This window comes from Zonotrichia leucophrys, chromosome 20 (genome assembly GCF_028769735.1).
Source record: "Zonotrichia leucophrys gambelii isolate GWCS_2022_RI chromosome 20, RI_Zleu_2.0, whole genome shotgun sequence".
Lineage (NCBI taxonomy): Eukaryota > Metazoa > Chordata > Aves > Passeriformes > Passerellidae > Zonotrichia > Zonotrichia leucophrys.
Window position 1 is genome coordinate 9074396 of NC_088189.1, and position 13382 is coordinate 9087777.

At 54.9% G+C, this 13382-nt stretch overlaps 1 protein-coding gene across 1 annotated transcript; it reads right to left on the reverse strand.

Annotated features, from left to right (window-relative positions):
* Nucleotides 1–7453: 7453 nt before the first annotated feature.
* Nucleotides 7454–8194, reverse strand: LOC135456451 (caltrin-like protein 2). Its single transcript, XM_064730301.1, has 3 exons — nucleotides 8082–8194; nucleotides 7761–7922; nucleotides 7454–7610 (listed from the first exon to the last, which is right to left on the reverse strand). Exons 1-3 carry the CDS (start codon nucleotides 8143–8145, stop codon nucleotides 7606–7608), a joined length of 231 nt encoding a protein of 76 aa, XP_064586371.1. The 5' UTR covers nucleotides 8146–8194; the 3' UTR covers nucleotides 7454–7605.
* Between the last annotated feature and the right edge of the window lie 5188 nt (nucleotides 8195–13382).

The following is a 13382-nucleotide window of genomic DNA, read 5'->3' on the forward strand; positions in this document are numbered from 1 at the left end:
CACTTGGAATCTCTGCCAGGAGAGAGACAGGTGAAGATGGAAGCACAACTTTAACTGCAATTAAATCTTATAATAGTGAAGGTCAAATGATGGAAGTAACCAAGAGTGCAGCTGAATTTGACTCTCTGCAGGCTTGTGCAGTGAGGACACTTGCCCTGTGTTTTCCTTTTGATAGCTGAGCACAGCCAAGGCCATGGCCATGGAGGGAGCCAGAGGTGGCCTCTGATGGCTGCCAGCAGGGCCAGGCTGGGTGGAGCAGGGAGGTCCCCACCTGCCCCTGTGCTGCACTGCACATGGAAATGCCTTATAATTTAGGCAAATTGGAAATCAGTCTTTTCATGAAATAAGGGGGTCAATTAAAGGGTGATTTCCCCAAGATCTATCTGATCCTGTGGATAACTTCATCCCACAGCAAACCCAGGTGAGGGCCTTGCACTGGTGGAAGCAGAGGCAGCAAACCTCTGCACCAGAGCTGCAGACAGAGAGTGGTCACTGGGTTTGGGGCTCTTCAGTCTCTGCTCAGCTGTGATGACACATCTTCAGACATCACCCCAGCATGGGCAGGACCCTCAGTCCAAGGAGGAGGATGTGGGGATGGAGATGCTGGAGCACTGGGGAGAGGGGTGCTGTGACACCCAGGGCTGCAGGGTGCCTCTGGGGGCCAGACTGGCAGGGGACCCCCAAGCCCCCCAGGTGCCCTTGGCAGTGGATCAGCCATGCCATGGTTCTGTGGTTCTGTGGTTCTGTGGTGACTCACTGCCAGCCCTGGAAGGCTGCAGAGGGGGAGCAGGGTGTCTGACAGCTCCTGAGTCTCCTGATAGATATTCCTCTGCTGCTGCATGGAGAATCACTGCTGTCTCCATGTCTGAGCCCAGGTTTGCTATGCTGGCTGTGGGTTTCTCCCTGCTGTACAGCCATCCTGCTTGGCATTGGATTTTTGTAGTTTTGGGTTTTGTTTTTTTTTACCAGGAATGTATGAGCAAGCAGCAGAGGAGAAATCAAGGATGCAGGATGCAGGTGGATGAGAGCTTGCTGGCTGGGGGAGACACAGGCACTTGCTCCTGCAATATGCACACAGGATTCCACCTTTCATTACCTTCTTCCACCAGCTGCAATGTTGAGGGCACCCCTCATTATTTAATTGATCCTGACAGAGTTCAGGGCTTGCCTCTTCAGGTACCAAGAGAGAACACATCTACCTTCTTTCCAAACTCTTGGAGCAGTGGAAGTAGCACTTGTGTCCCAACAAGAAGCCTGTTGGCTTGCTGGGATGCACCATGGCACCAGGCATCCTGAGCCCTGGAAAGAGCCTCCTGATGACATTTCAGGGAAGCATTTTTCTATTTTTAGAGGCCATCATGCACAGAGCCAGGGAGTCAGTGCAGGATTCCCAAGCTCCTGCAGAAAGCAGTGGAGCATCTTGGGATGCTCGGAGCAGCAGCCCTGGGCTCATTAACACGATCCAGTCACAGCAGTCCCTGAAGCAGAAAGGTATTTGGGCACTTGGGCAGCAGTCTGCTGCCTCTTCCAGCCTCTGCTGGGTCAGGCTCTGATCATGCTGAGACCAGGCTGCTCCTCTGATTGGCACCACATCTCTGATCTGTGCCTTGGAGGTCCAAAGCCTCCCGTTCCCCTGGCTGTGCAGGGCGGGCTGTGATGCTCTGCTGCTCTGCCCATCTCTCCCTGATTAATGTGAAATCCAGCCTCATGAATCATTCATGAAGCTTTATTTAGTATAATGGTTTCTGACATCCACTGCCTGGGAACAGCATTTTGGGACAGACCGCTTGCGACCGTTTCTTTTTGCCAGAAATAGGGAGCTGACGCTGATCCCATCCGAACGGGGAATGTACAGAAAGGGAGGGAGGGAGGGAGGGGCTGAAGCAGCCCTGCCTCCTTCTCAGGGAATCACAGGTTGCTTCCTAATTAGCCAAATGTGTAAAAGCTAAATATTGACATTGCATTGCAGTTCCCTGCGTCTTGCCATCACATTGCATGTTATTAACCTACATAGTGTCAGGGAAAGGAGCATCTGTGTGTGCCTTGGCACAGGCAGGCCTGAAGAGACAGGAATTCCCCCTTGCAACGCTGCTGGTGGGACCTGAGGAGCTGGGAAATGGATTCCCCTCTGTGGCTGGAGCTGGGGAGAGAGAGGGAAGCTTGTTGGGCTGCCCTACAGCATGAACACCCACCCTCCTCTTCCTGAGCACTTGGCTGTAGGGATGCACTGGTTCCAGCTGGCTCTCTGCCCTGTCTGGGAGGGGTGTGCAGGTACCTTTGCTCCTGTGCTGCTGGATTTGGGAGTCATGGTGAGTTTCTGGCCGTGTGTGGGCCTCAAGGTGGGATCTGTGCTGCAGTTTGATGCGTGATGAGCAGGGCCTGGTGCAGGGCTGGCATCTGTGGGAGCTGCTTTCCTCCCTGCAAACTGCTTCATGTGAGCCTCAGAGTGCCTCAGCAGCCTCTGCCAGAGCTGTTATTTGTGGAACATCCCAGCTGCTTGGCTGAGCACAGCCATCAGCCTCTCTGAGGGGCTGTGGAGGGAGAGCCCTGCTGGGAGATGGGCCTGCAGAGAGGGCAGGGATGATGGAGCCCAGCTGCCATGGGACACCAGGAGGCCCAGCTGCCCTGCCTGTGCCACTGCCAGCCTCCTGCTGAGCTCTCACGTGTGTCTTCATGCAGTGTGGCTTGCTGCAGAGGAAGGAGATGTCTCCTTTCCTCTCTTTCAGCATGGGGAAAAGGATTGCTGGCATGTAGGGATCTCCCTCAGCTACAGGGTGCTGTCAGTGCCTCACCTTTTCTTGCCTTCCTTTTGGCTGCCTGGCTCAGGGAAGTCCTGCCAGCATCTGAAAGGCTTCCTGGGTGTGCACAGCCTCGTGCAGCTGCAGCAAAGAGCAGCCTGCTGAGGATTCCTGGTGGGATGGAGGGGATGGAGCCAAGCAGCTCAGCACAGCTCTGCTGCCTCTTGGCTGGGGCAGGCAGAGCTGTTCCCTGCCAGACTGGAGGCCTTTGTCACAAGCAGCTTGTGAGAGCCTTGGCAGCACTTTAGGCAGGAGAAATCACAACAGAGGGCTGCTCTGGCATCCCTCAGCCCTGGCTCCATCCCTGGGGGCTTCCCACCCTGCAGGGCTGGGCCGTGCACAGCTGGGCTGATGTGCCACAGCCAGGCAGAGGGGACAGCTTGTGACAGTGTTCGGAAGGGGCCCAGAATGAGGGAAGGGACAAGGATTTGACTCCATGTTTCAGAAGGCTTGATTTATTATTTTTATGGCATGTATTACATTAAAACTATACTAAAAGAATAAAAGAAAGGTTCTCAGAAGGCTGGCTGAGAATAGAATAGAAAGGAATGAATAACAAAGATTTGTGGCTCGGACAGAGAGCTGAGCCAGCTGGGCTGTGATTGGCCATTAATCATAAACATCCAAGGTGGGCCAATCACAGATGCACTTGTTGCATTCCACAGCAGCAGAAAATCATTGTTTACATTTTATTCCTGGAGCCTCTCAGCTTCTCAGGAGGAAAAATCCTAAGGAAAGGATTTTCATGAACAGATGTCTGTGACAGACAGCTTCCAGCCCTGCTCCCAAACGTGCCCTGCAGGCAGACACTGCCTCCCTCCACTGCACAATTCCAGGTCCCCTCTGTCCTGCCAGCACAGTGGGAGCTGCTGTGCTGTGCTGCTGCTCACGGGAGAAGGTGGGAGGGCACTGGGAAAGGTTACTGTTGTGTCCTGGCCATGTCAGACAAAGCAGCCCTGGGCCTTCAGAAAGGGAATGCTAGAGAGCATCAGCTGGTGTGAGACAGCTCTGGCCCAGACCTCTCTCCCTACCTCTGGAGAGGGTCCAGGTGAGGAGCTGAGTTTGTATAAACCATCCCAAAGAAAAGCACAGAGTGAATTTGTACATTTGTTGACCTTTAACTGTGAGGATGGTTTGTTTTTCTGCAGAGGTGTGTATCTATCTATTTTATGGTGGGGAGCAGGGTGCTATTGACTCCTTTTCCCTCCTGGAACATTGCTGCTCCTCAGCAGGAATGATGAGGGCTGTGCACAGCTCCTGACCATGGGCAGAGCTGCTGCTGAGTGGATCTGCTCTGCCCAGGGTATTTTCTCCTCTGGAACTAATGTGATTGCTGAGATCCTGCTGGGACTACAGATCCCCACTCCTAGGCCAGGCTAGCTAAATAACCCTCCCCTTTCAAAGGCTGTCAAAGCTGTAGTAATTCTTATTAGGCTGGTTTGAATCATCTCTTGAAAAGGTCTCACATCACCATTGAGCACCAAACTGTTCTGTATTCAGACCCCAGCCACCCAGTCTTCTGAGCCAGACCATAACACATGCAGGGGGAGGCTCCAAGGAAATATTAAAGATGTTCTGCAGTGCTGTGGGTGAAACTTGACTTCTCCACCCTCTGTCCTGTGCACATTTCAGAGTGGAGCAAAGGGCTTTGCGTGGAGCAAGGATGCTCAGTGGTGCTGGTGGATCCCTAGGGAGACACTCTGGATTCCATGCCCTGGGATGCTGGGGAGTGTTGGGTGTTTCCTTTGGGAATTGGCCAAAAGTGACTGGCCTGAAAACCTTTGCTTTGAGGGAGGATGGAGTAAACCAGACCAGCAGCCTGCCCTGCAGTGTGGCTGCTGCTGTGATGTGCCATGATGGACATTTCTGACCCAAAGCTGGGCCCTTGAGTGGAGCCTTTGTCCCCAGTCCCAGCACCAGACCTGGCGATCCTGTCCCAGGAAAAGCAGTGAGTCCTGAGCCCCCAGGCAGAGAAAATGAACACCTTTCATCCTCTCCAGGCTGCTCTGGCCCTGGGCAAACAGCAATGTGGGAGGGATCTCTCTGGCACAGCACTCACTGCTTTTCCCACTGTCTTGCTGGCACCTACCTAGGGCAAAGAGGGAAATTTCCTTCCTCCCCAGAGAGCTGAATCCGAGGATTTCAGCCAATGCACACTGCCAGGAGCCTGTCACAATCAGTGATCCTGACCTGTGTGTGTTCTGGTGCACTGCCCAGCCCCTCCCAGGTGGGTGCTGCTCCATGGAGGGGGTAGAGGTGAGCCTGATCCAGTGCTGGAAGCTCCCCAGGCTCCCCAGCAGAGCTGGTGAAAGCTGGAAACGCTGTGCAGGAGGCAGGGACCTGTGCCTGGGACGAGATGGGCAGAGGATTTGTTGACACAGATGCAGGTGGAGGCACAGTTGGTGCATTGCCCCTGGGATTTCTGACTTGCAGGGCTCCAAAACAGAAAGCAGCAGGACTGAGGCAGACTTGACATCCCCAGAGCATCCTCTGGCCCAAAGCACCTCCTCCTGCCTTTCTGGGCCAGCAGCTGGGTGACAGTGGTGACATGAGCTGCCTCAGAGCAGGTAGAGGCTCCTCTCACAGGGAGATCTGGAGGCCTCAGGCAGCAGGTTTGGGGAGGATGAACCCTCCCTGCCATTTCCTCGTGCCTGCAGAGGAGCTGCTGCCCTGGGCACGGCATCCATGAGGTTATGCAGGGCCAGCCGAGAGGCACCCCACGCCTGCAGCTCTGTGCTTAATCAAACCAATTAGCAATTTAATCTTGTTAACAAACCAAGATAATTGCGGCATTATCAAATTAGCCAGCTGTATGGAAATGCCTGCTTAATAGCTGATAATAGCTGGTGCTGATGGAGGAGGAGGAGGGCTGTGATCTGTGACTAATGGCCGCGGGAGGTGCAGTCCGGCTGCTGTGCCCCGGCTGCTCCAGCCCCGTGCGGGACGCGGGGATGGCTGCGGGATGTGCGGGATAGCTGTGGGATGCAGGGATGGCTGCGGGATGCAGGGATGGCTGTGGGATAGCTGTGGGATGGCTGCGGGATGCAGGGATGGCTGTGGGATAGCTGCGGGATGGCTGCGGGATGTGCGGGGATGGCTGCGGGATGTGAGGGGATGGCTGCGGGATGCAGGGATGGCTGTGGGATAGCTGTGGGATGGCTGCGGGATGGCTGCGGGATGCAGGGATGGCTGTGGGATGCGGGGGATGGCTGTGGGATGCGGGATGCAGGATGGCTCTGGGATGCGGGGGATGGCTCTGGGAGCGCTGGAGCTCATCAGCCTCTCCCAGCCCACGGTTTGTGTGGCACAGCTCTCCCTTTCCAGAGGGCTGGGCTGCTGTCAGGGAGAGTTTTCCCCTGCAAGGACCCTACCCTGGGCAGAAGCAATGTCTGATTTTACACCGAGTTTGGCTGATGAGCTCCCGGTTTTTGTTTTGCCTGCCCCTGCCGATCCCCGGGCACTCTCAGCCTCCCCAGCACCGCATGAGCTCTCGGTTCTCTCTGCCCTCCCGTGGCCAGGCGAAGCAAAGAGTTGGGGTTTTTATCATAGCACTTCCTCCTTCTCAGATTAATCTCTGACTCTTGCCTTCTTCTAGCTGCTCCACAGAGGTCACCCACTCAGATGTGGCCATATAAGGACTCGCTCCAGCAAATGCTCTCCTCCGTCTTGGCCAGGAAGCTCCCAGCATCTCCCATGGACCATGCAAGGTGTCATTCTCACAGCCGGAGCCTTCACCCCGCTGTGTTTGTGGGTAGTTTAAGATCTGGCCAGCTGGTGCTGCTCTCCAGATTGCTTTGCTCGAGCCTGGCCATGGGGATCGTTAGCCCAGCTCCCACACAGCAGCAGCTCCTCTCTGCTCCCTCGGTGTGTGCACACAGACCAACCTCCTCCTCCTCCAGGCTGGTGCAGAATGGGGCATTCTCAGCCAGCCTGGCATCAGCCTGGCAGCCCCCTTTGGGCATCAGGCTGGGTGATGCTCTGCCCTGCAGTGGGCAGTGGCAGTGCCTGGCTCTGCCATGCACAGAGGCCAGCAGCTCCCTCAGGCTGTGCACACTTTCTTCTGCTGATGTTTCTTGGCAGTTCCTGAAGTTTTGCCCCCAGCACTCAGCTGTACAAAAATTACAGGAACTCCTTGGAGCTGTGGTTTTATTGCCCTGGCTTGAGGCTTTCCCAGGCAAGATTCTTCAGCTGAATTTTCCCCACCAGCTCAGGCTCAGCACCATTTGGGGTTTGGGTGTGTGTAACTCCCTGCTCTGCTCCCCAGGTGAGCCCCAAGTAGGGTATTCATAGGGAGCCTCTGCCTTCTGTGCCCCCTGGGCAGGCAGGGTCAGTGCCTTCCCACAGCCCTGTGCAGCTGGGAGGGCCTGGAGGACACACACCCTCTCCAGGGTCCCTTGCAGCCTGCCTAAAGCAGCCTGGCATGTTTTGCTCCAGTCCCTTCCCATTGCTCTCTCCTCCTGGAGGCTGTGTGCCTCTGGATGGATTTTCTCCCCCAAGCCAGCCCCTAACCACACTGCAGGTGCGAAGCCAGGCTGTTTTCATCGTCTTTCCCCAGCAGAATAAATTCTGGGGTGAAAGCAGCAGGGGGACTGTGTGCCAGGATGGAGAGAGGAGGTGAGGAAAGGAGTCACACAACGCAAACACCCTTGAGAAAAGCCGCTTTTATTTGTTGAAAGAGCGGTGGGAGCACAGGGAGAGGGGAAGGGGTGGCACAGAGCACAGTGCAGCAGCTGTCACAGGGTGATCCTGGAGCTGAGCTGGGGTGGCAATGCTGAGGTGACCCTCAGTCTGTCCTGGAAGCCGGAGCTCACACTGGCAAAGGGAGAGAAAGGAAGATGTTGGTGTTCACCCCAGCCCACCTTTGCCCACCAGGGGCCCGCCGGGGGCTCTGGCAGCTGGGCACAGCCCCGAGCATCACACCCCGCTCTGCACCGGGAGCAGCCGGGGCTCCAGAGCTCCTACCGTAGGTGACGGGGATGGCAGGCGGCTTGGAGATGCATTTCCTCCCGCAGAAGGTGCGGCAGCACCTCTTGCCGCGGGGGCAGTGCCGGTCCACGAAGCACTGGTTGGGCGGGTTGTGCAGGGCGCAGGTGAAGCGGACCGGGGGGCAGGACCAGGCGCTGCCTGCAGGAGACGGCACCGGTGGGCTCCGGGGCAGCGAGGGGCAGCGAGGAGATGCTGCCCGGCAAACGCCCCTTCCCCTCCCATGGGATCCGTGTAAACACAGCTCCTTCCCAGCCCCCGAGCTTTTCCTCCCCTGCCTCACCCTCGGACATGCCCTACCTGTTGGCAGCTCTGCCCAGAGGATGAGCATCCCCACCAGGAGCAGGGCGGCCGCCGCCTTCATGCTGCCGTGTCCCCGAGAGGTGCGAGCGTGGCCGTGTGGGACACCCGCATTTAAACCCTTGGGCAGGGTGGGGAAAAGGCCGGTGTTTGTGCCTCTTTCTTCTGCCGATTGCGTTGTTTCCAGAAAAGCCTCTTGCGCAAAGTTCGGATGTGATTGTTTGATTGCTCAAAAAGCAGCTTTTGTATTGCACAACTCACACCTGGGGCTGAGGGACAAGCCAAGGGAGATGTGCCAGGGCACTGTCCACCTTGACAGGCAGTGGAGCTGCCTTCCCCTGGGCAGGTATCTTCTCCAGGTATCCTTTTTCAGGAGAAACCCTTGTGGTGCCTGTGTTCTCCTCTGGGGTTCTGTTAAATGGGTTTCCCTCTGTACTTTGCTTGCAAACCAAACCTTACAGCATGATCCAAATCAGCATGAGGCTGCCAGTGCCTTCCCAGGAATGATCCTTCAAGATTTTTCCCAGAGGTACCTTGTCCCAGCCCCAAATCCTCCTTACTCCTGCCCCACTGGCAGTATGAGTTGGTGTGGGGAAAGCAGCTTTGGCTCAGCCCAAGGTGAGTCTTTCTCAAGCTCTGTGGGGGGTTACCTGAACCCCAGTATCTTCTCTGGTGGCTTCTGCCATATAGGAAGCAGGTTGTTGCTGGACGAAGGTGGCTGATCCCTCTGGGGTAGGATAACCCACTCCTCACAGACCTGTCATCAGCCACGATGCAGCACAAGGACAGCTTGACTGAGCCCGGACTCCTTATGGCTGTAAGGTTAGGGGCTGTATTCCTTGTTTGGATGGCAGAGATCCCACCACCCATTCCTCCCTCCCAAGGAAACTGTAACCCTGCCCTGGCCTCTAGGTAAATCTGTTTTCTTTAGGCACCCTTGGGCAATGGGAAGTTACTCCATTTCCCACCAATTGGTCAATGTCCCACTCAGCTTGTGTAAGGGGTTCCTCAAATATTTCTGTAGGACTTCTGTGGCTGGCAGGAGCCCAAGCTGTCCTGGAAGCATGCTCTGGGAATGGCTGGGTAGGGAAAGGCTCCCCCAGCCCTGATCTCACAACCAGGCAGGGACAAAGAGCAGCTAAAGCCCAGTATCACCTCTGCTGCTCTGTGCAGCCTCTGAGCCCCCCAGAACTGCACTGATCCAGCCCCTGGAGCTGCCACTTTCCATCCAAGGCATGGTGGGTGTCTCACTGTGCCCTTTCCTGCTCAGACTTCCATTCCTAAGTCACAACTGGCCCCGTTAACTTGGCCTCACCTAACCTGTTATCTGTTAATTACTGTGCAACTTCCCTGTTGACTCTGTGGTTGTATTTAGCTCTTTGTGAAGTCATTTATTAAATAATGTGCAGATGATATCACCAACCCCAAAAGATTTTCTGGCCTGTGCACCAGCAATGTAGCACTTTTAATGGGAAATACAAGCACTGGAATAATTTTTAAACAATCCATTGCCATTCAGCTGCTGTTGGGGCTGGAGAGGGCATGGCTGCTCACAGCTGGTGCCAGAATCTGGCTGAGGTTGTGCTTGGACCTATGTCTCCAAGACAGGAGAAAATACCAAGGACCAAGGCTTGGATTAAGCTGCAGAGAAGATGGAAAGGACAAGGGAGGGAAACAAATTCACCTGAAGAACATTCTGAAGTGCTTTATTCACAGCAGGGGGGGAAGTGTGAACTCTTCCTGTTACAAACTCACAGGAAATAACCAGAACCCAGCATTTCTGGGCACAGAATTGCCTGCGGTGCTCATGTTGCACTCTGTTACCTGTGCAGCACCCATTGCTCCAGCACCCTCAGAGCAGTCCCCATCCCGCATGGCTCATGCTCTTCTCCATGAAAACCACTTTGTTTCCCTCCTTCCAAAACTGCAAGGCCCCAGTTGAGCAGTGCTTGAGGGTGTTGTGGCAGATGCTGCTTTCTCCAGCCAGAGCAAGGCTCTGCAGTCTGTATTCCCTGGGGAGGGAAAGGAGGGAGACCAGGAGCCCCTGATCCCCCAGTCCTACCCTGGGGGATAAGCACCCCAGGAACAGCTTGTACCCCACCAGTGATGCAAAGCTTTCAGCCTGATGATGAGCTCCGTCCATCCATCCATCCATCCATCCCTCCCTCCCTGCCTGGCTCAGGGAGCTCCCCTCAGCCCTCAGCCGGCTCTGGGTGTCCTCAGCACAGCGTCACCCTCCCAGCGCTGGTGTGTGGTGACACCTACTGAAACGTGGCAAGGATGGCAGTCTGGTGCCACAAAGGTTCATCCCTGCCCTCAGATGGATTCCCACGGGAAAGGGCCCTGCTGTGGGAGCTACCTCTACACATACAAAGTGTGTACAGACCTCTAAGCGGGACCTGCTCTGTGCACAGGTACCCCCAACCCAGCTCAACCAGACACCTCCAGCGCAGGGAACATGGAGCAAGTGGAAACCATAAACTTTGTGGCTTCCTGTGGTACTGTCCCGATTCAGGGCAAATTTGGGACAGAACCCCCAAACGGCTCCTCTAGGAAAGCAGATTCAATCGGCGCCTCCCCCAACCAGTCCAGGAGAAAATACCTCCTTGGAGAAAAGTGGAAAAAGCAAGTCTATCAAACAATAGAAGCTAAACACTATTAAACAGCAAAACCCCTTGCTATTCCAAAAGAGATGACTAATTTAGAAAGTCCCTGCCCAGAACTGCAGCTCAGCTCGTGTTCAGTTCAGCACAGGAAATGGTGAGCCTAGCCTGTCAAGAGGAGCGGAAAAAGCGCTGGGGAGCAGCAGCCCCGCCACGAGCAGCCAGGAGCAGCCAGGCAGTCATTACAGCGCAGGTTTAAAAAGCTCCAAAGAAAAGGGGGAAAAAAAACCCCCCGCAGTCCAGGGAACTTTTTTGCCTCAGTTAACTAAAACTCACTAAAAGCAAAGGAGAGCTGGAGACCTCTGTCCCAGTGCTTGTTCATCTGCAGACATCACAGTCCAGGAGCAGGGATGTGGAGGAATGAGTGCAGTGTCTAAAACAAACTGTTGCTTCTTCTCTCCCCCCTTCACTCTCTGGAACAAGTCTTAAAGGTGCAAAACTTTTTATTCAGCATAAACAGAACAAGATGATTGGGAATAAAAGCATCATGCAGTCAACTTTGGACAGTGACCAATGCAAGCCAGAAGAGAGCACAGGGATGTGAAAAAATGAGATTTTTTAGTCCTAGAAGAGCCACAAGTTACACATGTTACATATATTTTTAAATTATAAAAATACCAACTTATAAAAGATTCCCACAAGAACTTATATAACAATTATGTATGGAAATATATTTACAAAAGAGAACAACACTCTCTAAAACATATATACAGAAGACTGATAAAGAGCACTCTGTACATATCCAGAAGGATGGCATCCCTGCCTGGCATCTCCAGCAGTCCTGGAAGAAAAGCAAGCAACAAGGTCACCCCAGTCAGGCACACAGGGCTGTGCCCTTTGCCCCCAGAGTGGGACATGCTGCCAGAGCAGGACTGCTGCCAGCAGGAGTCTGGGTGGGGCTGAGGTCGGGGCTGAGTCAGGGCCCCAAGCAGAGGGACCCAAATCATGCCCCAAAGCAAGCACAGAGCAGCCTGGGGCTGTGCTTGTGCCTCCAGAACCCAGGGAGCCCCCCTGGGCACCATGTCCCTGAGCGAGACCACCCAGCCCAGCCCAGCCTGGCAGCAGGGGACCCACCCTGCCCATGGACAGAGCATGGCCAGTGCCTGCCTGTCCTGCTGCTGGGCTCCATCTTCATCCCAAGACCATGTCTTTCTCCTCACCTTTCTCATCCACTTCCATGTCTTCAATATAATCCTCCACATCCACCTCCATCTCTTCCTCCATCTCCTCCTCCACATCCACCTCCATCTCTTCAACATCTATAGCCATACTCTCTTCTCTATCAACCTTCATATCAATTTCCATCTCCTCCTCAGTGTCAGTGACAGCCTGCATGGGGAGCAGAACCTCAGAGTGGGGTCCCTGTCCCACACCAACCCCACAGAGCCCCAGCCCACCCAGGCAGTTCGGGAGTTTCCACCTCCATGGAATGGCACTGTACCTTCACTGGGACAAAAGTGGGCATCCTGCAGAGATGGGTGGCAAGATCCAGGCAGCAGAGACCATTCAGGACCGACGACAGTGCAAACAGGACTGAACTGCACCGAAGTCAAATGACAAGGACGTGGGGGAGCGGACGGCTGGGCAGGGAGGGTGAGGTGGGGCCACGACTGAAGATGGTAAGTGGCTATGAGCAGTCTCTAGTTAAATGATGAACTGTACTTGTTTCATACCTTACCTTTCTTCCTTCCCTCATGCAATTTTTTGTGTAATCACACCAAAACTGGCTGTGATCTGAGGAATCAGAAACCATCCTGATGGTTTGCCCTGAAATGGACCTTGAAGTGCATTCCGTACACAACCTGAGCTACTTCTCACCACAGTACTGGTGGGAAGAGTCTTGTCCCCCTGGCCATGGCTGTTCCCAGGGATGGAGCACCCACAGCTTCTGTGCACAGCCTCGCTCTGTAGTTTCCTACCCTCAGTATAAAAAGGAAACCAGAAACCACCACAATTTAAACTCAAATCTCCTGTAGCTGAACACCATTTTCCCTTCTCCTCCCACTACAGACCCTGTTGAACACTCTGTCCCCATCTTTCCTACGGGACCCTTCAAGCCCTTCATGGCTGCAGTGTGGCCCCTCCATGGCCCTCTCTTCTCCAGGCTGAGCATCCCAAACTGCTTCAGCCTTTCCTCACAGCAGAGGGGCTGCAGCCCTTGCAGCACCCCCATGGCCTCCTCTGCACTAACTCCAACAGCTCCAGGTCCTTCCTGTGCTCAGGACCCCAGAGCTGGAGGCAGGGATGGATCCTGGGGGGACTGCAGCTTCATGGGGAGCAGAGGGGAATTTTGTGGTATCCCCTGAAAGGAACTAAATGCACTAATGAGGATAAAATCAAGAGAAAGGAGCCTGCCCCAAGCAGAGTCCTGCTGTCAGGGGTGGTTCTTTGTGCAGGGATCCACCAGGAGCAGATCCTGGGTGTCCCTTTGCCTCAGCACCCACCCCAGAGCAGCTCAATGGGCACCTTGGCCAGGCTGTGGCTCCATGCCCAGCTCAGCTCGCAGCTCCCTGTGCTCCTACAAGCAGAGGCTCCAGAGCAAGCCCTGCCCAGGGGGATGCAGTGTCCCTGCCACACTGGCTCCCTCCAGCTGGGGCCAGGCCTGCAGCACCCTGGGGTGCCACAGAACAAAGATTTC